Here is a 21120-nt window from a genome sequence, read left to right as displayed (position 1 = left end):
GGTTCGCGCAAAATTGTTGGAACTAGCGCTTCGATTGCACCGACCGGGTTCCTATCGCTGCCTCTGTTGCTGAACCTACAGGTTGAGACCTGTAAATTACTCTGGCTCGTATCATACATTGCTGCGGGCTACCTTTGAGCGAGTTTTTCCCCACGCAATTTCATTGAAGCGATTTTTTTAGAAGTTACATCAATCAGCATAGTACTCATAAGTAGCTCACTTGGGCCAAAGGGCCCACCGTAGGCGTAGAATGCCAGCAGAGTCAACGAATGCTCAAGCGGAATAATGCCACAGAGCGGGAATGGGTCCCAGCAGGGACCCAAGGCCTCTGGAGTGGACAGCTCGAAGGGCGCGCGGTCTTCCGGCAGCGGGCATGTGGGACCGGTGGGCCCAGGTCTCGGCGTCTCTGGCCCCAGACCTGCGGGGCTGACGCCTGACAGCGTTTCCAGCTCGGCGTGGTCGAGCGCGCTGCCTAAGAACGCTGCGATGAACACGCCGGGGCAGGGGGCCAGGGCCTCGGGCTCCGGCGCCCGCACTGCTGGCACACCCTCCAGCTCCTCAAGCGGCGGACCTCCCCTCAAGTCCAGCCTCAAGGCCGGCTTGCCACGCACTGTGCGTGCCACCGGTCGGCCGGTGGAGCTGGAACCAGTGGGAGTCAGCGGCGGCACCGGGTCTGGGTCTGGATCGGGCGTTGGCCACGCACCTGTGTTGGGCACGCCTGGCGCCGCTGCGGATGGCCGGCATGCCAGCCCTGACCCCATGCGGCCGCTCGCGCCGCGCCCCGGCAGCGGCAGTGCGCCAGCGCTGCCTGCATTACCGCGGACGCCCTCCTCAGTCGCTGCCGCAGCTTCTGCAGCGGAAGGCGCGTTTATGGCTGTCACTGTAAGCGCGGAAGGGTTGGGCCCCATATCGCACCTGCCGCCCGCATCGCCGGCGGGCTCGGCCCTTACGCTACCTAGCGCCAGCTCCCACAACCCCGCCAGCCCGCCCAGCCAGCGCTTTCGCGCCTCCCTACAGCCACTGCGCGACCCGCCTCAGCCGCCTGCGGACTCGCACCCGCACTCGCCCGGCTCCGACTACCCAGCCCGCAGCCCCGGCAGCGCCAGCCAGCTCCTGCCCGGCTCGCCCAACCGCCGCATGCAGTCGGGGCTGGGCGGCTCCATGCCGCCCATGCCCGGCAGCCGCGGCGGCTCCCGCGGAGGCGCATCACCTCTGCGCGCCAGCCTTGCCAGTGGCGGCGGCCTGGGCCTGAGTCCCGCCGGCCGCAACAGCGCCACCAGCCCCAACCGCATGCCGCGCGGCAACCTCAGCCCGGGTGCCGCCGGCGGCCCGCCGGTCAGTCCTGGCAACGGCAGGGCGGGCAGCAGCGCCGGCGCGCGCAGTCCTGGCGGCCGCCAGCGGCCCGGCAGCAAGCAGCAGGCCGGCGGCGCGGGCGCGGGGTCGGGCGCCAAGGCACCGGTGCCCAGCAGCAGCCGGCGGCACATGCCGGACCCCATGGGCCTGCTGGAGGTGCTGACGTCGGCGCCGGGCGTGATCGGCGAGGTGCACCTCAGCCCGGAGCTGTGGTGCATGGACGTGTGGAGGGTGCTGGAAGGCGGCTGCCCGCAGCAGCGCGCCTGGACCTTCGGCAGCGCGGCGGTCACGAACGCAGCGGCAGCGCTGGCGGCGATGACGGCGGAAGATGGCGAGGGCGGGGCGGCGGCGCGGTCGGCGGGGGCGTCCGGGGAGACCTACACCAGCCCGCAGCCGCTGGCGGTGTTGAGCGGTGTGGTGTTTAGGCATGTGGCCGCAGGTGAGGCGGCTGGCACCATGGGGGCTTTGCCTTCATTGTAATGCAAAGAATTGTGTGTTGGCGCTGCAGGATGCCGAGTTGCTAATGTCCGTGCTGCTAAATGTTGCCTCCCCGCTCCGGGCCGCTCCCGCCATACTCACAGGCTCGCACCACGCTGCGGGGGTGTCTTCCGACGGGCGGCTGTATGTGTGGGGCTCGGACTCGCGCGGGCAGCTGGGCCGCGGCTGGGCGGCGGCACAGCACGTGGCGTGTCACCCGCTGCCGCACGAGGTGGCACTGCCCATGGAGGCCTCGCTGGAGGACCTGGAGGTGCGCGCCGGGCGGGGCGGGGCGCAGCGGGGCGGGGCGGGGCGGGGCGGGGCGGGGCGGGGCGGGGCGGGGCGGGGCGGGGCGGGGCGGGGCGCGGCGGGGCGGGGCGGGTGGGGCCGGGTGGGAGCGGGGGCTGTTTTGGGGCAGGGGGGACGGGGATTGCACGCCCAAGCCCAACGAGTAGGTCCCGACGACATCAGAAAGCCAGGGTGGTGCTGCTTGGGGTCTGGGGGCTGGTTTAGGACAGAATGGGCATCGTGAACAAGCGTACCGTGCACACAGTAGGCCCGCAATTACGCAAGCATCGTGGCGGTACCCTGCTACTGGAAGTTGTGGTGGCCCATTGCACACGCTTGCCTTCCTGCCCTGCATAGTGCATAGATGGCTAAACCTCTTTGCCCATAAACACACACGCACACACAGGGTCGCCTGCCGACCAGCCTGCTTCAGGGCATTGCCGCCTCCACCGAGCCCAAGCCCAGCGCCGAGGCGATGCTGGCGGAGGCGACAGCGGCCGAGGAGACGCCGGGCACGTACGTGCCGCCGGGGCCGCTGGCGCTGTTCCCCATGCCGCAGGTGCACGCGGCGGGGCTGGCGCCGGCGGACGCCAACAGCATAAGCATGATGGAGGCGGCGGCGATGGCGGGCGCGTCCGGAGACATGAAGGCTACGGCGCTGGTGGCGGCGGCGGGCGGCTCCCGGGTGGCAGGTCTGCCGGGCGCAGCCATTGCAGCAGTGTCGGTGGCGGCAGCCGCAAACTCGAGCAGCACGGACGTGAGCACCAGCGGCGTAATGAATAGCACGAGCGGCGTCGCCGCAGCGCCGCCGCCGGCTGCAACGACGGGCATGGGCGCGACGTCAGCAGCGGCTAATGAGGCGGCGGCCGCTGCGGCGGTGACCGCAGCGAAGAAGCGGACGGTGGTGACGGACAACCTGCACGTGTACCGCCTCACGATGGGGCTGCCGGTGCGGACGGTGGCGTGTGGCGCGCTGCACACGCTGGTGGCGCTGGAGGGCGGCGGCGTGCTGGGCTGGGGCGACAACGCGTCGGGCCAGGCGACGGGCCGGGCGGGCATCCCGTCTGTGCGTATGGGAGCGCCGACACGCATCGTGGACTTTGAGGGTGTTGACGTGGTGTGCCTCTCTGCAGGTAAGGCACAGGCCGAGGGGCATAACGTGGAATTGCTTTGAGCGTGGATATGATGCACCCTCATGCCCGGCATGGTGCCGTGTACGAATTCGTTTACACACACACACGCGTCACGCTGACAACGCTCACCACGCTGCACCCGCCGCAGGCCTCACTCACAGCGCCGCCGTGACCGCCAAGGGCGTGTTGTACACCTGGGGCAGCAACCGCCATGGCCGGCTAGGGCTGGGCCCTGGCGCGGGCGCCATCCGCGACGCCTCGCCGCGCCGCCCACCGCCCGGCGACAAGCGGCCCTCGGGCCCTGACGGCGGCCTCTCGCCCGCCGACCGCCCCTCCTCCCCTGTCCACAACATCTACAACACGAAGCTCATGTCGCCCGCGCGCTCACCCAAGCTCATGACGGGGCCCGCCGCGTCGCCCTTTCTTCAGGACCCGCTGCCCAACACGGCAGCCATGCTGGCGCACGCGGGCATGAACCCGGACGGGCTGCATGACGACGCCAAGCGCGGCATGACACACCCGCCCACGCCCGTTACCTTCAGCCTGCCGCCGGAGCGCAAGGGCGCGCCGCCCGGGCCGCCGTTGGAGCTGCGTGTGGTGTCGGTGGCGTGCGGCCTGCGTCACACGCTGGCGCTGACGGACGCCGGCGATGTGTGGGCCTGGGGCAGCAACGCGACGCAGGTGCACGCGGTTCATGTGAATTACGCCTGCACATGATAGCTTTGTTGCGGCAGATACGTACGGTATTTAGCGTGGTGGTATGGCAAGCTGTTTCCCCCGTTTCAGTGTCCTCATTTGTCCCCACATTCCCCTTGCGCCTCTGCAACGTCAGGCGCTGGGCCTGCCGGACTTTGACGACCGCTGCAGCCCGGTGCCGGTGCCCAGCCTGCCGCCCGTGACCGCCATCGCGGCCGCCTCCGTGTCTGCCGCCATCTGCGGCGAGGGCCGGCTGTACCTGTGGGGCTCCGACCCCTACCTCAACCCCTGGGTGCAGCGCAACCGGGCGGGCGGCCCCGGCTCCAACGTCATGACGCCGCGCAGTGCCGTCATGCCCGTCATACACAGGCGTGTGGGAGGGAAACCGGGGCTGGGCGGGGAAAGGGCCAGGAGCAAAGTGCAGGGGCAAATGAACAGGTGAGAGAGTTATCGCAATTGCGCTTCTAGATATTTACGGGCCCTTGCCATGCTGCGCCTCCTTCAACTGTGTGCAGGGTGCGGTGGCTGGGCCCGCACCGCTTCCGCTCGGTGTCACTGGGCTCGAGGCACGCTGTGGCCGTGACCACCCACCAGCGGCTGTATTGGTGGGGCGATGAGGACGTGCTGCCGGGAGCCATGCAGTACGGCGCAGCCAAGTGAGTGCTGGGTCGCTGCGGCTGCGGCTGCGACTGGAAATGCTGCCATGGATGGTGCTGGGGTTGAGAAATTGGCATGCAGATGGGGCAGAATGGGCATACTTGATTGTAACTTGAGAGGGTGCGGAAAGGGTGCTTTTTGCTGACTCAACGCTTTCCAACCAGCCTAACCCAGCTCCTGGTTGCCCCCCGACCGACAGGCTGGTCAACCGCTGCCCCGCGCCCGAGGACTATCTGGCACTCCCCCTGCGCGAGGAGGACAGCGACCACAGCGTGCCGCCGCCCCCGCCGCCGCCCGAGGCCATGGGCGACAACAGCAGCCTCAACGGCACCGGCGGCGCGTCGCTCAACCGCCTGACCGCCTTCCGGCTGTTCAGCTCCCGCGACGCGCCGCGGCCCTCCGACGAGCTTGGCGGCATGCCGCCTGGCGGCTACGTGGCCAGCGGCAACGCCAGCCCCTCGCGCTCGCGCGCGGCGTCCACGTGGGGCATTACCACGGGCCACGGGCCTGGCGGCGCGCTCAGCCCGCACGTGCTGGCGGCGGCGTTTGGCGGCGGCGTGGATGGGGCCGGCGGCGGCGATCTCCCCGACCCACTGACCGTGCGGCTGAGCGTGTTCAACGGCCGCGTGTATGTGTCGATAAGGCAGAAGCCCCAGCGGCTGAGTAGCCTGACGCGCACTGGCAGCCCGCTGCGGCGGCTGGGTCTGCGCAGCCAGGCGGGCGGGGGGCTGTCTTTGGCCGGAATGGGTGGCGCCGGCCTGTACAGCGCCGGCGGCAGCAACCCCCAGATTTCCAATGAGGCAAGCCTGGCCGCTGGCCTGGCGCCGCTGGGGTCGGGACCACCAAGCCCAACAGCGCGAGGAACCGCAGACGGCATGGGCAACGGCGGAGCTGCGCACGGCACGGGCAGCGGTCACGTGCCGATGTCGTCCGGAGGGTTTGCGGGTGGCGGCGGCGCTGCCGCCGCGGGTGCTGCGCTGTCTGGTGGCAACGCGGGTGCGCTGTTCGGCGGCGCGGAGCCGGTGATGATGGTGGCGTGTGGCGAGGGCCAGACCGTGTGCCTGTGCGGCCAGACCAGGTGAGAGCCAGAGTCTGGAGGGCTTGAGAACAGGGTTGAAACGACTCCTGCCTGCGGGAGCCGTGTGGCACACATGTCCGGGTGTGTGTACTGGAGCACTGTAGCGGTTGGTGAGGCTGGACCAGGCACCTGGCGGCTGTGCCCGACACGCGGCCACAGCTCCTCCAATGGAGGTGTCAGCAGTGTTCGCTCAACGCACGCTCACCGCACACACGGCTGTGTGCACGTGCAGGTACAACGTGACACTGGATGAGACGCGGCACGCGCTGATGCTGGTGCTGCGGCAGTACGCCCGCCACTGGCACGCCACGCGGCGGCTGGCGGCCCAGCGGCTGGCGGCGGTGGGCGGCTCACCCAAGCGCGTGCGGGCGCGGACGGCGGACAGGTGGGGGGGGGCAGGTGGGGGGGGGGACAGGGGTAGCGACAGGGGTAGCGACCAATGCTGTCCAGGAGACGTAGTGCTGTGCGAGGTGTGTTGGGACTTGAGAGCGTGTCTGCTGCGTTCAAGGGCTTTGCTAAGCGTGGTCCGATGCCACGGCTCTTGGCTATTAACACGCATGCGCGATGTCTGGACCAACCCGTTCGCATGGCTCCTGCAGGCGCCCGTCAAGCGCCCGGTCGCTGCGCTCCTTCTTCACGTCGGCGCGCGGCGGCGGCGCCGGGGCAGCGGCGGGCTGGTTCGAGGGCAGCGCCTTTCCCAGCGTGGAGCTGGAGGAGCGGCCCGCGGACCCGCGCGACGAGCTGGCCTCGCTGGACATGCTGCTGGTGTTCTGCAGGTGCGGCAACAGGCGGGCCAAGACACCGTGCCGTACCGGTTGTTTCGCTTCCATGTGAATGGATTGTCGATCTGGATCCGGTGGTATGCCGTGCATGCGATGGGGTTGGGGCCTGGGCCCTGTATGAAATCGTGCAGGGATGTGCCGCCCCGCGTGCCGCTACACATTGCTCTGGCACCCCTGATGCATACACACCTGCCCGCCCGCTCGCCTGCACAGGCAAGCCGGCCTCATCGACAACATCAGCGAGTACAACGACGTCATTGAGCTGTACCGCATCCAGGTCACAAACAAGCAGGCGCGCATACCGCCCAGCCAGCAGCAGCAGGCGGAGATGGGGGGCCCCGGCAACAACAACCCCACCGGCCCCATCAACATGCTGCCGGTGCGCCTGCACGCCCCCGCACCCGACCCCACCGTCAGCCAGCGCAGCCTGTCCGTGCAGCCCAGCGACGGCGCCCGCCCCGGCGGCCGCGTGGGTTTCGGCGGCTTCCAGCGCTCCGGCGGCACCGAACCCGGCGCCACCGCCTCGCCGCTCAACTCCCGCGGCGGTGTCGCGCGCTTATCCTCCAGCATGGGACACGGCGGCCCCCAGCCCAGCACGCCCGGCGGCGCCGGCGCCGGCGGCTGGGGCGGCGCCGGCGGTGGGCTGCCGGGAGCCGCCGGCGGTGGCTTCTACGGCGAAGCCTCGCTCGCGCTTATTCCCGAGGACAGCTCCGTGGTGGGCGGTGGGGGCGCGGGCTCAGCGCTGGCGGGCAACCCGTCGTCGCTGTCGCTTGAAGAGGCGGGGGCGGGCGAGGGCGAGGGTGAGGGGCCGGTGCCCGGCACGCCGCCCAGCCTGCGCATTGTGGACATGCGGCAGTTCATGCCGCACGCCGACATGGACGAGACCTCAGGTGGGTGGAGATGCGGTTGACTCCTCCCCGTCAAGAACGTTTTTGCACCGCTGGGCTTCCTTGATGTGTGGCCTCTACGGTACAGCACCTGAATGCTCATGGCTCCCGCACGCACGCGAGTTTTACGTGGCATCGCCGCCTGCTTTTGATACCGCATGGCCCCTATACCGTACAATGTATGTCCCGCACACATTTCGCCCGCACAGGCCCCGACGAGCGGCTTCGCGACAGCGAGGTGCTGGACCTGCTGCTGGGCCTGATGCAGAACCGGCAGTTGGCCAGCCAGTCGCTGACGCAGCAGCACCTGCCGCTGCCGGCGCTCATGCGCCAACTGGCGGCGCGCTTCTTCCGCCGCCTGCGCGGCAGCGCCTGCACCGCGCCCTTGCCGTGGGTGCTGGGACAGGTGCGCGCGTGGGGTGTGATGGCGTGTTGCGCAAAGGTTGTGGACTGGAGGATGGCCATGGGTGGAATTAGTGCCGGATGCCTGTGCAGGCGGCCAAGGGACTGGTCGAGCGCCGTATACAAACGACTAGTGTCTTGCCTTTGCCTGGGTGCTGCTCCGCAGGTCATCCGCACGGAGATGCTCCGCGCCCTGGACGGCGGCCCCAACAGCCTCACGCTGCACCAGGCCTACATCTTCCTCACCTCGGAGCACTCGGCGCCGCAGGACCTGCACCTGTCCATGCAGGTGCGTGCACGCCGCATGTGACACACACCCACACATACATACACACACATATGCACACGGCCGGCCGGCTGGCCGGCTGGCTGGCGCCCACATCTACTTGCACACTCATCGTGACTGCTGCCCACACCACTGCGTTATCTTACGCCTTACCACGCTCTCGCCCCCTGCCCCCGTTCATCACCTCACCCACCAACTACGCAACCCACATACACACACACACACACACACACACACACACACACACAAACTCAATCACTCACGCGCTCACTCGCCCACAGGACATGCGGCTGGGCCTGGCCCAGGTGGAGCAGCCGTTCACGGTGCCGCTGATGCGCCTGGCGCAGTTCATCCGGCAGAGCGGCCTGCTGCCCAAGCTGCTGTCGCGGCTCATCAGCCACATGCACAAGGTGCGGAGAGCTCGCACCTGCAGTGCTCAATAACAGACAACATGCCACCACCACAACTGCTAGCTGCCTAGCTGTTTGTAAAATGCCAACACCGTCACCGAACTCACTAACACCCCACATCGCCGACGCACCTGCAGGCGGCTGAGTACTACCTGGACCGGCTGACGGTGGCGGAGCAGGTGCCCTGGTGGTGGCCGCCCGAGGTGCTGCGCGAGCGCCGCAGCGCCGTGTCCGGCATCGGGCTCGGCGCCGTCAACAACTGGTCGCGCACCGACATGCCGTCCATGTGGGTGGTGCCGCCAGCCAACAACCTGCTGGGCATCGAGACGGTGAGAGCGTGTGTGGTTATGTCTGTGTGTGTATGCAGCGCAAGGGAAGAGCAGGGTGTGTCTGTGCGACTGTCTCTGTGGGTGTGACCGTGCGAGCACACGGCAGCGGCTGTGCTTGAGCACTGAACCGAGCGTGGCTCGGGATTTACCCACCGACACAGCCACGCACCTTGCACGAACGTCTGCAGCCTTGCCCCCAATCGCTTTCTGCCTGACGCTCTAACCCACCGCTATGGGCCCCCACCCACCCACTACCGACCACCTCCCAACCCCCCCCCCCTCTCCCTCCTTCCACACACACACACACACAAACACACACACAAACACACACACACACACACACGCACGCAGCTGGCGGGTGTGGTGTACGACTTCGACATCCTGGGCGTATACATCGGCACCACCCGCAAGGCGCTGCGCAACCAGCTGTCCAGCGAGGAGCAGCTGGCTCTGGAGCAGGCCAAGCGCGACCGCCTGCTGGCCTACGTGCTGGTGCACCTGTTTGGACAGTACCTGGTGCGTGTGTGGGTGGGTGGATTTAGGGGCCAGCGGGCTCCCAGTCTCACGTCCTGCCTGGCGTGGGGATGGGTGAGGACTTCAGGGGCGCTGCTGGGTTGGTGTGGCGGGGGTGGGGGTGGGGGGTTGGCTTGGGGAAGAGCTGCTCCCTTGAGGCGTGTGTGTGTATTCAATCTGTACAATCCCTCCTTCTGTTGGCGCGGCCCCGGGTTGCAGGTGCCGGTGTCTGAGCCGTGGGACATGCGGCCGGACCGCGTGCTCAACCACCCGGTGTCCTACCCCCAGGTAGGCGCAGGACAGGAGGACAGGCGCCACCCAGCAAACCCTACCTGTGCAGTTGCCTGCCTGCCTGCCTGCCTGCCTGCCTGCCTGCCTGCCTGCCCGCCTGCCTGCCCGCCTGATGTGGTCGGTATTCCAAATCCGCCACTCACACCTGCAACCCCACCCTCACCCTGAATCCCAACTCCCCCACTCTCCCACAGTTCATCGAGATCCTGTCCGCCTGCCTGTCCGTCAAGGCCGCCAGCCAGAGCCCCACCGGCGCGCTGGTGCCCTCCATCCAGCTGCTGCCCACGCTGGGCGACACGCTGCAGCACCTGCCGGCGCTGCTGGAAGCCATCGGGCTGTGGCGCGAGAAGATCCTGTACCCCTGGAAGTTCAACCGCGTCAAACACAACGACGTGGAGCTGCAGCGCCAGGTGGGGGTGGGTGGGTGGGGGGTGTGCGGGTGCGGGTGTGGATGTTGTTTGTTATGGGTGGGAGGTTGCTGGGCGGGGCGGCGTGAGGGTGCTGTGTATGCATGTACGTGTACCTATGGAATGTCTGTTAGGGAGACAAAACGCACGGGCGTGTGTGTATGTGTTGAAAAGAAAACAACAAAACGAAGCCCGCCCAGACGGCGCGACGGAGTTACCGATACGGATACCTACCGATACCGAGCGTCTTGTAGCCGCGTCGACCCCGGTAGTCATACTTACCCGCAAAAAGCCTGGAACTCCCCCTCGGGCGATCGACGAACGACCTGACCCCGAGTGGCACCCATATGCATTGTATGCGCCGCGCCCTGGGCGCGCTACAACGTTGACCCAGCACGCCTAATGCCCTGATTCCCGCCCGCTGGTCGTAGTCGAGCTCACCTACGGGTGATAGAGGAATTGCAGGCACAGGGGTGGCAGCGAGCAAGTGTCACGAGCAGGGAAAATGGCGACAGCGATGTTAAGGGCGGCGTGCAGCAAGCAAGCTAGGACACGCATCCCTGTCCCGGCCCGCTAATGATTGCTGGAAAAGAGAGCGAGGCTGTGGTCGTCGAGAAACTTATAAGGAGTCATCGGCTGCATGGGGTCGTGCTGGCGGGCGTCGGTTGCGAAGCACTAGAAAGCAGCGAACCCCCGGAACTGCTGGACGTGGGCTAGTGTGTATGTGTGTGTGTGTTTTGGTGACGGGCTGCCACCACTCCTTGGACTTGTACCGTGTGGGTGGCGGGATGGGATGCAGGATCCATCTGGGGTGTGCTCTAGATTCTCCACACTGGCCCTTGTGCTCCTAACACTGGCCCTGCGATTGCCCTCAGTTGGTTTGCGCACCAATGCGAGTGCCATCTCAATTCCACCCCCTCACACAGCCCACAAACAGTCCTCACACACACACACACACACACACACACACACACACACACACACACACACACACACACACACACACACACACGCGCAGGTGGACCGCGCCTTCAGCCTGTACTGCACCATCGACCCGCTGGCCCAGACGCTGGGCATCAACATCTACCAGTTCACACAGCTCATCCGCGACACGGACATGGCAGACAAGACGGTGCGTGCGTGTGTTCGCGTGTGTGTGCACGTGTGCATGTGTGTGTGTGTGTGTGTGTGTTTGTTTGTGTGTATCGTGTTGCATTGTGTCTTGCCGTGTCTTGCCTTGGTTAGTGAGGTTGATCTGCCTTTCCAGGACAGGCCTGGCGTGGGTGCACGTGGCTTCGTGCCAGCTGCGCGGCGCAGGGGGGTGGACGCTGTGGGAACAGGGCCACATTGCGCTGCGCCGCAAGTTTCCAACACCCATCACTCCGCATCCGCCATTGTCATTTATTTCCCACTTGCCCCTGCATACCTCGCCTCCCCTTATTGTCACTCCGCCTGGACGGCCACCTGCCTCCCTCCCCTCAGCTGACGATGGAGCGCATACAGGAGGTGTTTGCGGCGGTGGCGCTGGTGCGGGTGCGCAACGTGCCGGCGCTCAGGCACGGCAAGGACCGGCCCGCCAGCCGGCAGAACGACAACATGGAATGGACGGGGCTGACGGCGGCGCAGATCATCCGCCTGTCCACAAGCCAGTTCGCGTACACAGGTGCGTGTGTGCGCACATGCGTGTTCAAGGGGCGTGCCGCGGTCATTGTGCAACGCTTTTGCAAATCCGGGCACCAAAAGGCTTGCAACCAGCCCATTCAACCGACTGATCCCCACAACAGCCTCCTTCCCTCCCCTCTCCTAGCGTATGCTCTTGGAGTGCTCACGACAAGCCCCTCACACACACATATACACACGCTAACCCCCCTCACAGTCGCCCAGCACAAGCTGGAGGAGCACCTCATGCTGCGCGAGCAGGCCGTGAGCGGCAGCGCCTCGGGCGCCCGGCAGCGCTCGCCGCAGCACCCGCCAGGCAGCTCCAGCGGCCGCGCCGCGGCGGCCGCTGCCGAGGCCGCCGGCGCCGCTCCGCCCGCAGGCGGCGGGCTGTCACTGGCCATGGCGCTCAAGGCGGCGGCGCAGCGGAGTGCGCACGAGGTGGAGGCCGCCGAGGCCGGCGTCGTGGGGCCGGGCCCACAGCGGCCGGCGTGGGTGTCGCAACAGCAGCAGGCGCCGGCAGCCTCCGCGGTGCGTGCCGCGTGCTTTCCGCGGGAGACTTCTGTGTGTGCACTCACCCGAATGCTGATGGACGTCTTGTAAGCCAACGCCCATTCAGCTAGTTTCCTGAGCATGTGTCTTACGTGTGTGTGTGTGTGTGTGTGTGTGTGTGTGTGTGTGTGTGTGCGTGCATGCGTGCACGTTGTTCCCCCGTGCAGGTCAAGCGCCCCAGTGGGCTGCAGGTGCACGACCTGGCCGGCGCAAACAGCCCCGGGGCCGGCAGCCCCGCCACCCGCTCACGCAGCATCACTGCGGCGGCAGGTGGCGGCGGCGGCCACACGTCCCCGGGCGCCAGCGGCGCAGCCATGTCCAGTGCTAGCGCGGCGGCTGCAGCGGCGGCGGTGTTCATTTCTAAGCTGAAGCGGCCGGGGCGGAACGGCGGCGGCGGCCGGACACGTGACCTGGCGGGGATACTGCGCGGCCGGACGCAGGGCAACCAGGTGGGTTTGGGTTCTTCGCAAAGGGGCTGCGACCGGTTGCCGAAACGCACTTTTGCCATGTACCGTAGTCCAAGCCTCTTCCTCGTACACACATACACAGACACACATCACACACACACATGCACATGTGCAACTTTACACACAGGTGTCGTTTGACGCGGGCCTGGACGCCAGCGGCCTGCCTGCCGGGCTGACGGCGCTGGTGATGGGCATGCGCGACATGGCGGCGCACTCCTCACACGCCCAGGCGCTGGCTGGGCTGGACGTGCCGGGCGGTGGCGCAGCCGCCCACGCACCCCCCTCCGCGCCCGAGCACCCGCCGGCGGGCTACACAGCCACAGACGAGGAAGACGACCTGGGCCTGTCCTGGCCCTCCTTCACCACCGAGCAGTTCGCGGACAGCGAGCCCGGCACCCCTGTCAGCAGGTCGCTCACCACCGTCTCGCCGGGCAGCAGCCCCGGCGCGGGTGGCGCCGGCTTCGGCGCCTTCGGCTTCCACCCCGACGACGCCGGCGGCCACAGCCGCAACACCAGCCCGCTGCGGCCGTCGGGCTTCAGCCCCAGCCGACAGGCGCGCCCGCCGCTCATGCCGCCCACCACGGGGGCGACCGACGGGCGCATCTCGCCCGTGATGGCTGTGCTGCTGGACTCGCTGGGCTCGCCGGGCCCCGCGGCGCAGCAGGGGCCGGGGCAGGGCGCTGGCGCGGTGCGCGGGGAGCCCAGCATGAAGGCGCTGGAGGTGGTCACCTCGCCGCAGCTGCCACAGGCCCCGGAAGACCCGTTCGAGGCGCTCAGCAAGGCAGAGGGCCCGGACGGGCCGCTGCCGCCTCCGCCTCCGCCGCCCATGACGGACGAGTCCGATGGTGGCAGCCCCGAGCGGCGGCGCGGCGGCGCCGCCGGAGGCACGGGCGGCGGCGGCGGCGGCGGTGGTGGTGGCGGCGGCGGCCACGTGCAGGTTGTGGAGCCTGATGAGGCGTCGCAGCACCATGCGGCGGGCGGCGGTGTGGCGGGCGCGCGCGGGCGCAGCGCGCGCAACGTGCGCAGCGCCCGCAACGCGGGCCCCGGCGGCGGCGGGCCGCGCGCCACGTCGGCGGTCAGCAGGAAGAACTTTGGGTTTGGATCGGGCGTGGCGCGCAGGACCATGTTGGCTGCGGGTGTCACTGCGGAGGAGGACAAGGCGGCATCGGCCAAAGGGCCGGGCAAGGACGGCGACGCAAAGGGTGTTGAGGCCAAGCCTGGCGATGAGGGCGCGGCTGGCAAGGACCAGCAGCCAGCACAACAGGCAGCCGCGGGCGCCGACGGCGCCGCGGCGGGCCGGCACAAATCGCCTGGGCGCTCGAACCTGTCGCGCGTGTCGCGTGTGTCTGCAAACGGTAAGGGCCACAGCTGTTGTCCCTCTTTCCTGCTTGCTTCCTCCTTTCGTCTGTGTTCTCACACGGTGTCCGTCCCCGCTGCCCATCTTGCACACTGTCTTCCCGCAGATGAGCAGCGTGGGCGCGCGCCCAGCCCCTCACCCGGCCAAGAGCCCGACATTGCTGGCGAGCCCGGCGCCGACACGCTTGCGGCTGGGACAGGGGCTGGAGGCAGCGCCGGTCCGTCCAGCCCTACCCGCGCGCCGCGCACGCCAGACCGAGACCGCTGGGTGGGCTCGCCGGATCGCGCCGGCCGATCGTCTCGCCCGAACAGCGTCCTGGTGATAGACCCGGCCATGGGGCCGGCGGGCGCGGCGGCGGCGGCGGCGGCGGCGGGTCGGCCTCTGTCACGCGACGTGATGATGAGGCTGGCGGGCGGCGACGGCGAGCGGCCGAGCTCACGCGGCTCGCTGGTGGAGGTGCTGGGCGAGAGGTGCGTTAAGGAAGTGGCGGAGGGCTTTATGCGGACCTACGGAAAGGGCGCAGGATAGGACAGGGATAAGTATCACGATAACACACTGTGCTGATGACGAGCAACGAACGGTCGCAGTAAAGCTTCTCTTGTGGTGCATGCAGCCTGGGTTCGCCGCCCCGCTCGCCGCATCACCGGGCGGAGTCCAGCGGCAGTGACGACGATGGCGGCGTCATCGGCGGCGTCAGCCGACTGGTCATGACCAAACAAGACCTAGCCACAAGTGAGTCGCGTACACTCTCCAGCGGCGTGTGTTTGGGCTCTGCCGCAGCTGGATTGAGGCGTGCATGTTCGTTTGCGGCGGGGACATGGCTGGTTGCGAAAGCGGTGCCCACCGCAGCCTCGGCTCTAGACACCGCCACCGCCCCGGCTCACCCATAACCCCGCCTCCCATCCCCCCATCCCCCCATCCTCACATCCTTCTCCTCGCAACCGCATCGCGCCACACGCACCACAGCGGGCGGCGGCAAGGGCTCCAAGAGGCTGTCGGCACAGCCCGGCACCCTACTGACGCGCGAGCAGTTCAGCGAGGTGATCCAGCGGCTGGCGGTGGTCAAGTACAGCAAGATCAGCAGCCCCATGGCGGCCTGGCGACTGCTGATCGAGCGGCACGTGCTGCCGGTGGTGGAGACGCGCAGCACCAAGTTCGACAAGTGGGTGCAGGGGGTGCGGGGCGGAGGGTGGGCGCGGGGGGGGGGGGAGATGCGGGGCGGAGGGTGGGCGCGGGGGGCAGGGGCTCTGCGGGAAGGGTTGCTGGGCTGCCTTCCCCGCACGGCATTGCTCCGCCGCACTCGTCCAGAGTTGCCATGCGCCGTCACCGACTCACAACCCCGCGCGCCCACACAAATACACATGCGCACATGCATCATGCAAGTAACCGCTTTCCCTCCTCCCACCCCCCAGGTACCTGGAGGAGATGATGGGCCCCTCCATCATGTCGCTGGTGCTGGCCTGGGAGCCGCAGCTCAAGGCGCTGTTCAAGGTGCGTGGGGTGGAGGGAGTGGGAGAGGGGGAGGCAGGAGGGAGGGAGGGGCGGGCGGACACTTCGGCACAGCGGGGTTCCCTGCATTTTCATGGTCATTGCCTGCGCCTGCGCATTGTCATTCTCCAGCCCTGATGCGTGCCTGCCACGCTACTTGCCTCCCCCGTGCCGCCCCCTGTGTGTGTGTGTGTGTGTGTTTGTGTGTGTGTGTGTGTGTGTGTGTGTGTGTGTGTGTGTGTGTGTGTGTGTGTGTGTGTGTGTGTGTGTGTGCAGATCTACGGCAAGGAGGAGTCCAAGCAGACCACCGGCAAGCCGCCGGGCGCGCACCACGCCAGCCGCCCCGGCACCGCCGCCGCCGCCTCCCGCCCCGGCAGTCGCGCTGCCAGCCGCCCCGCCACCGCCGCGGCGCCCAGCCGGCCCGCCACGGCGCGAGCCAACAGCACCCCGCGGCCCGGCACCTCGCCCTCACGACCCACCACAGGTGCGCGCTGGCAAGCCTCAACAACCCAAGCCGTACTGCATTCGCCACTCCGCACTCGGTACCTCTTGTCCCATTTCACTCATGCATGGATGGCCAGCAAGAACAAGAATATATCCCTCTCCTCCGCGCTCTATGGGTGCTGGGTTGGCAATGTTTTATTTTATGAAGTACCCGCCCCCCGCCCCGCCACTCCACGCAGCTCGCCACGGCCGCTCACCCGCCGGCCGCAGCAGCGCCCCCGGCACGCCCCCGCCCGGCGCCGCGGCCCGCGGCAACCCCGACCGCATCACCATGTCGTTTGTGCAGTTCCTGCAGCTGTGCCAGGACCGCAAGGTGCGTGTGTGTGTGTGTTGTGTGTGTGGGTGTGCGTGTGCGTGAGAGAGATTGATCCCTGCCGGCCGGGTCGTCAGAGCACACATGGAGGGCGCGACGTCTTGTGACGGTGGCATGGCCGTGCTGGCAGGACTCATGGTCGCACAGCATACGAGAGCTACAGCATACGAGAGCTGTGCGACGGTGGTGTCACTTGGCAAAGCCACTAAACCAGCACCGTCCTTGTTGCACGTGCCAAAGCCCGCCCGTTTACACCATTGCACCCGGCACTGTCTGCGCGCAGGTGATTCCGGCTCTGATCCAGCCCGCGGGCCTGGAGGAGATCTTCCGCCGCGTCAACTTCATGGACGGCGTGGAGTCGTACATACAGGTACGGGTGGCGGAGGGTGCCTGGGAGGTGGGCTGTGGGGATTGGCCGCCCGTGCACGCCGCTGTGAGGCACGGTGAAGCGGGGCTGCGACACGCCAGGGCGCAGCCCCCACAAAGCGCCCAGCACGCGCTGCTCGCCGGCCTTGTCATCCCTGCCACTGCACCCCACCCCCTTCCCAACCAGTCACACCCCATACGCCTGCTCATTCCCGCGCTGGTGAAACCACACCTGATTGTCTTGTGCCCCCTGTCCCCATCCCTGGCTTCCTCCCACCCACCTCCCTCCCAACAGAACATGGCATACCCCCAGTTCGTGGACGCGGTGTGTTTGACGGGCATGACCATCTACCACCACCCGCGCTACAAGGAGCAGGGCATGAGTGTGGAGGACATGCTGGAGACCTTCTTCAGCCAGCTGTGCTCGCTCAAGAGGGCCAGGTGGGGCGGGGCGGGGCGGGGCGGGGCGGGGCGGGGCGGGGCGGGGCGGGGCGGGGCGGAGCGGGCTGTGCCCACACAGGAGCGGATTGGAGGTTGAGTTTGCTGACGGCCGAGAAGATATTGTTGCAAGGCGTGGGCCAAGTAAGCCGCGTGTCAGCAAACTCAACCACCCCTGCTTGGCGCCGCTTATCTGCCTGCGCACAGGACGCGGCAGAACCAGTCCCGCAGCGCCATCGAGAGCACCGCGGCCGCCGCTGCGGCCGCCGTGCGCGGTGCCAACGCGGGAAAGAACCCCTACGCCGAGTGGTGGGGGCTGCGCTTCGAGAAGCAGACGACGGGCGCGGGCGGACACACGCCCGCCTGGTCCTACCTGTCCTCAGTGGACTACGCGCCTGTGCTGCTGCAGGTGCGCTCGTGTGTGCCTGTGCCTGTGTCCCGTGTGTGGTCGTGTGTTACCAGGGGAATCGTCCGTGTGTCTCTGTGTTCGTGCTGTCATGCAGGGCACGGTTGGGGGCTGTCTGAGGCCAAACATGCCACTGCCTTACTCGCCACCTTTGCATGGCCACCATCCTAGCAGCCATCACACCGACGCACAATCAACGCCCCACCACACACACACACACACACACAGACACACACACACACACACGCGCACACGTGCAGGAGCTGGTGATGCCCCCGCCGCCAGTGCCGGAGGTTGTCGGCATGCTGCTGGCCCGCGCCGCCGACCTGCACAACCGAGGCGACTGCGCCGCCGCCCTGGAGGCGTTCGACCGCGCCGCGGCGGCGTGGCGGGCGGCGGTGTCGGGCGAGGGCATCCTGCCGCTTGGGGCCAGCCTTGCGCTGTCGCCGGAGCAGGAGATGTGAGTGGATGCGTGACGAAACTTGCTATCTCGACACCGATGTGTCCCTTTCCCAGTTTTCCTACACCCATACCCACAATCACCCACACCCACACCCAACCCAGACAACGACACCCCACAACACAACACGACACCCACCCGCTCCCTCCTCCTCCCTCCTCCCGTTCCTCCTCTACTCCTTCCCCCTCACACCGCAGCTACCTGTGCCTGGCCCGCGCCAGTGTGCTCATGAGCTGCGGCCGCGACGGCCCCGCCTCCTCGCTGTACGACGCCGCTGAGGAGCAGCTGTCGCGGCTGCCTGAGGGCCACATGGCGGAGCCGCTGGTGCACGGCTGCCGCGGCCACCTGCTGTACCACTGCGGCCAGCTGCAGGCGGCCTTCGAGCACCTGGTGCAGGTGGGAGGGGGGAGGGGTTGGGTGGTGTGTGGGAGGGCGGTTGTAAGTACCAGCCCAGACTAAACCAAGTCATGTCTAAGCTGGGGGGTGGGGGGAGGGGGAGGCTGCGGGGGCAGGGCTGGCAGGGGCTGAGGGCTAGTACTAGAACCCAAAGTAGCTCAGGGTGTAGGGAGGGAAGGAGGGACGGGGGCCGGGGCCAGGAGGGGCTGATGGTTCGGGAGGTACCGGCGCCGTTCGGGATACCGGTTCTCCTCCTCCCCCATCGCCGCATCATCACCAGTCGCCAGTCGCCATCGCCACCTCACCACCCTAACTAATGCCACCCCCACCATACACCCGCCGGCCCCTACCCCCCCCCCCCCCCAGGCCAAGGTGCTCCGCGAGCAGCACCCGGACCTGGGCTCGCACCACGTGGACACCGCGCTGTCGCACCACAACCTTGGCTGCTGCCTGGACAGGCTGGGCAAGACGCACATGGCGCTGCGGCTGCTGGGCGGAGCCGCCGACACGTTCCGCGTGGTGCTGGGGCCCACGCACCCGCGCACCACCACGGCGGCACGCAACCTGCAGCACATGCAGCACCGCCTCATGAAGCTGGACCTCAAGTATAGGTCCGTGGCGCAGGTAGGCGGCGAGGACGAAGACCTGGATGTGTTGCAGCGCGTTGGCAAGCTTGGCAAGCTGTCAACGCTTCTAGTTGTGTGGAACAAGCAGCACATGCACCTGCCTCCTTTGCCCCATAGCACTGCCTACCACCCACTGCATCGAGTGTCTCCACATCGAGTCTCTCTACATCGAGTGTTGTCTGCGTCCAACCGCGCACCCCCCGCTATTCGCTCGTGCGCCCCCACAGGAGCAGGCCGAGGCGGAGCAGCAATCCGTCATCGAGGCGCTGCACCGCGCCGCCGGCCGCGGGCTGCGCGGCCGCCGCCCGGGCGTGGACCCGGTGGCGGGCGGCGGCGCCCCCGGCGGCCTCAACGCGCCGGGCATGCCGCTGGCGCTCCGCCGCGAGCAGGCCAACGCGGCCCTGGCCGCCGCCGCGGCCGCGGCCGCCGTGCTGGCGCCGCGCCGCCTGGAGCCCCTCAAGATGTCGGCCAAGGACCGGCTGGCGGCCTTCCAGCTGCGAGTGCACGGCGGCGGCCCCGCCTCCGCCGGCGGCGGCCTCGGCCCGCGCGGCGACGACGAGTCGCCGCCGGGCTCGCCGGCCTCTGGCGGCAGCCACCGGCAGGCGCAGGGCGCGCCCGCCTACAGCCGCGGCCGCAACGGCGTCAAGTACTACCGCTCCAAGCACGATCCGGACTACCTGGGTGGTGGGCTGCACCGGCCGCACCCGGAGGTGGTGGCCACGTACGAGGCCGTGCGCGCAGACATCGCCGCACACGCCGTAGGCCTGGTGCACGCGCGCGTGCCGGAGGGCACCGTGGTGATCCAGCGCGGCGCGGGGGCGGGGTCGGGCGCGGCGGGCGCACACTTCCACGGGGGCGCGGGCGGGCACCGCGGCGGGCAGCAGGGGGCGCATCATGGCGGGCATCATGGCGGCGGCGGGGAGGAGGTGCCGGGCCCGGTGCGCGCGTTCCGCGGCGGCGTGATGGACAAGACGCTGCAGGCCCGCAAGTACAAGGTGGAGCGGCGCTTCGGCATGCCGCCGCCGCCGTCCGAGCTGGCGCAGCAGCAACACCACCAGGGCGCCAAGCGCGGGCTGCAGGTGGGTGTGCCTGCGCACGTGTCATGTGTGCGTGTGTGTGGGTGTGTGGGTGTGGAACAGCAAGCCCACGGCTGCGCTGTGTCACACACCACACATTGCCCTTGCCCATTCACCCACCTTCACGCACCCAGAAACCAGCGCTCCCTCTCGCCAGTCACCGCTCACACCACCCCGGCGCCTCACCCTGCACTCCTGCAGGCCCGGCGCGCCAACGTGCTCGCGGCCGCCATGCTGGAGGAGCTCAACGCGCGGCTGACGGGCGCCGAGGTGGAGCGCGAGGCGCCCGTGACCGACCGCCTGGCAGACGTGCTCACAGGCACAACCGCCACCGCCGGGGCGGCGGGACTGCCGATGAGGGGTGGCAAGGCGGGAGGAGGGTGGGAGGACGAGGATGAGAGTGACGCGGCGTCCCTGCGTTCGTTGAGGATGTAGCGGTGCAGGGCAGCACAGCGCTCGGTAGGCCCCTGACACGTTGGTGCCGGCCTAGCGGGGGCATGAATAAGGCAGGAGTTTCACGATGGAACTGTGGAAGGGGGGTGTAAAGTTTGTCAACGTTGATGATGGCAGGACGGAGTGGCAGGCTTCGGGCTCGAGTGTTAAGGCGCCATGCAAAGGATGAGTTGCAGGCGCAGCTGCGCACCAGCGCCCAGCGGGGACGCGGTTGCGGGTCGGATCGTATGCCCAGGTATGCCAGGGAGGGACCCTCATAGGAACCCTCATAGGAACCTACGTGTACTGTGCGGTAGGTGCGGTATACCCATCCGCGTCGCCGCATGCTTGGACGTCGCAATGTGTGTGTTGAGGTCGCGGAATGCGCTTCAGACTGTTGAGCGACGTCAACCTGCCGCTTGCCCCTTTCCCACCGCAAGCATCCGCTCAACGGCACAGGTAGTGTCATGGGCAGCCGGCTGCTGCCGGCTGCTGCTGCGTCCGAATGTCATACTCGTGTGACCTGCATGGCAAAGCCTTTAAGGGGCCGAGTGCATGGTTGCCGCTCAGCCGTACGCAATGCAGCCAGCCGCT

At 68.1% G+C, this 21120-nt stretch overlaps 1 protein-coding gene across 1 annotated transcript; it reads left to right on the top strand.

Moving 5' to 3' along the window:
* Positions 1 to 53: 53 nt before the first annotated feature.
* On the top strand, positions 54 to 21079 carry CHLRE_10g440550v5 (uncharacterized protein). The gene is made up of 36 exons (XM_043066785.1): positions 54 to 1792; positions 1935 to 2101; positions 2525 to 3251; positions 3400 to 3932; positions 4084 to 4316; positions 4463 to 4603; positions 4804 to 5682; positions 5915 to 6067; positions 6282 to 6458; positions 6678 to 7354; positions 7561 to 7757; positions 7920 to 8042; positions 8321 to 8449; positions 8587 to 8778; positions 9130 to 9294; positions 9511 to 9579; positions 9777 to 9992; positions 11008 to 11121; positions 11472 to 11652; positions 11866 to 12176; positions 12365 to 12646; positions 12792 to 14019; positions 14128 to 14491; positions 14635 to 14753; positions 14988 to 15183; positions 15434 to 15512; positions 15786 to 15993; positions 16193 to 16326; positions 16610 to 16696; positions 16988 to 17133; positions 17338 to 17539; positions 17797 to 17996; positions 18194 to 18392; positions 18759 to 19016; positions 19246 to 20097; positions 20296 to 21079. Exons 1-36 carry the CDS (start codon positions 286 to 288, stop codon positions 20527 to 20529), a joined length of 11679 nt encoding a protein of 3892 aa, XP_042920182.1. The 5' UTR covers positions 54 to 285; the 3' UTR covers positions 20530 to 21079.
* Positions 21080 to 21120: the final 41 nt, after the last annotated feature.

The sequence above is a fragment of the Chlamydomonas reinhardtii genome, chromosome 10 (genome assembly GCF_000002595.2).
Source record: "Chlamydomonas reinhardtii strain CC-503 cw92 mt+ chromosome 10, whole genome shotgun sequence".
Classification (NCBI taxonomy): domain Eukaryota; kingdom Viridiplantae; phylum Chlorophyta; class Chlorophyceae; order Chlamydomonadales; family Chlamydomonadaceae; genus Chlamydomonas; species Chlamydomonas reinhardtii.
The sequence above is the reverse complement of the archived record's forward strand: the minus strand, read 5'-3'. Positions and strand labels throughout refer to the sequence as shown.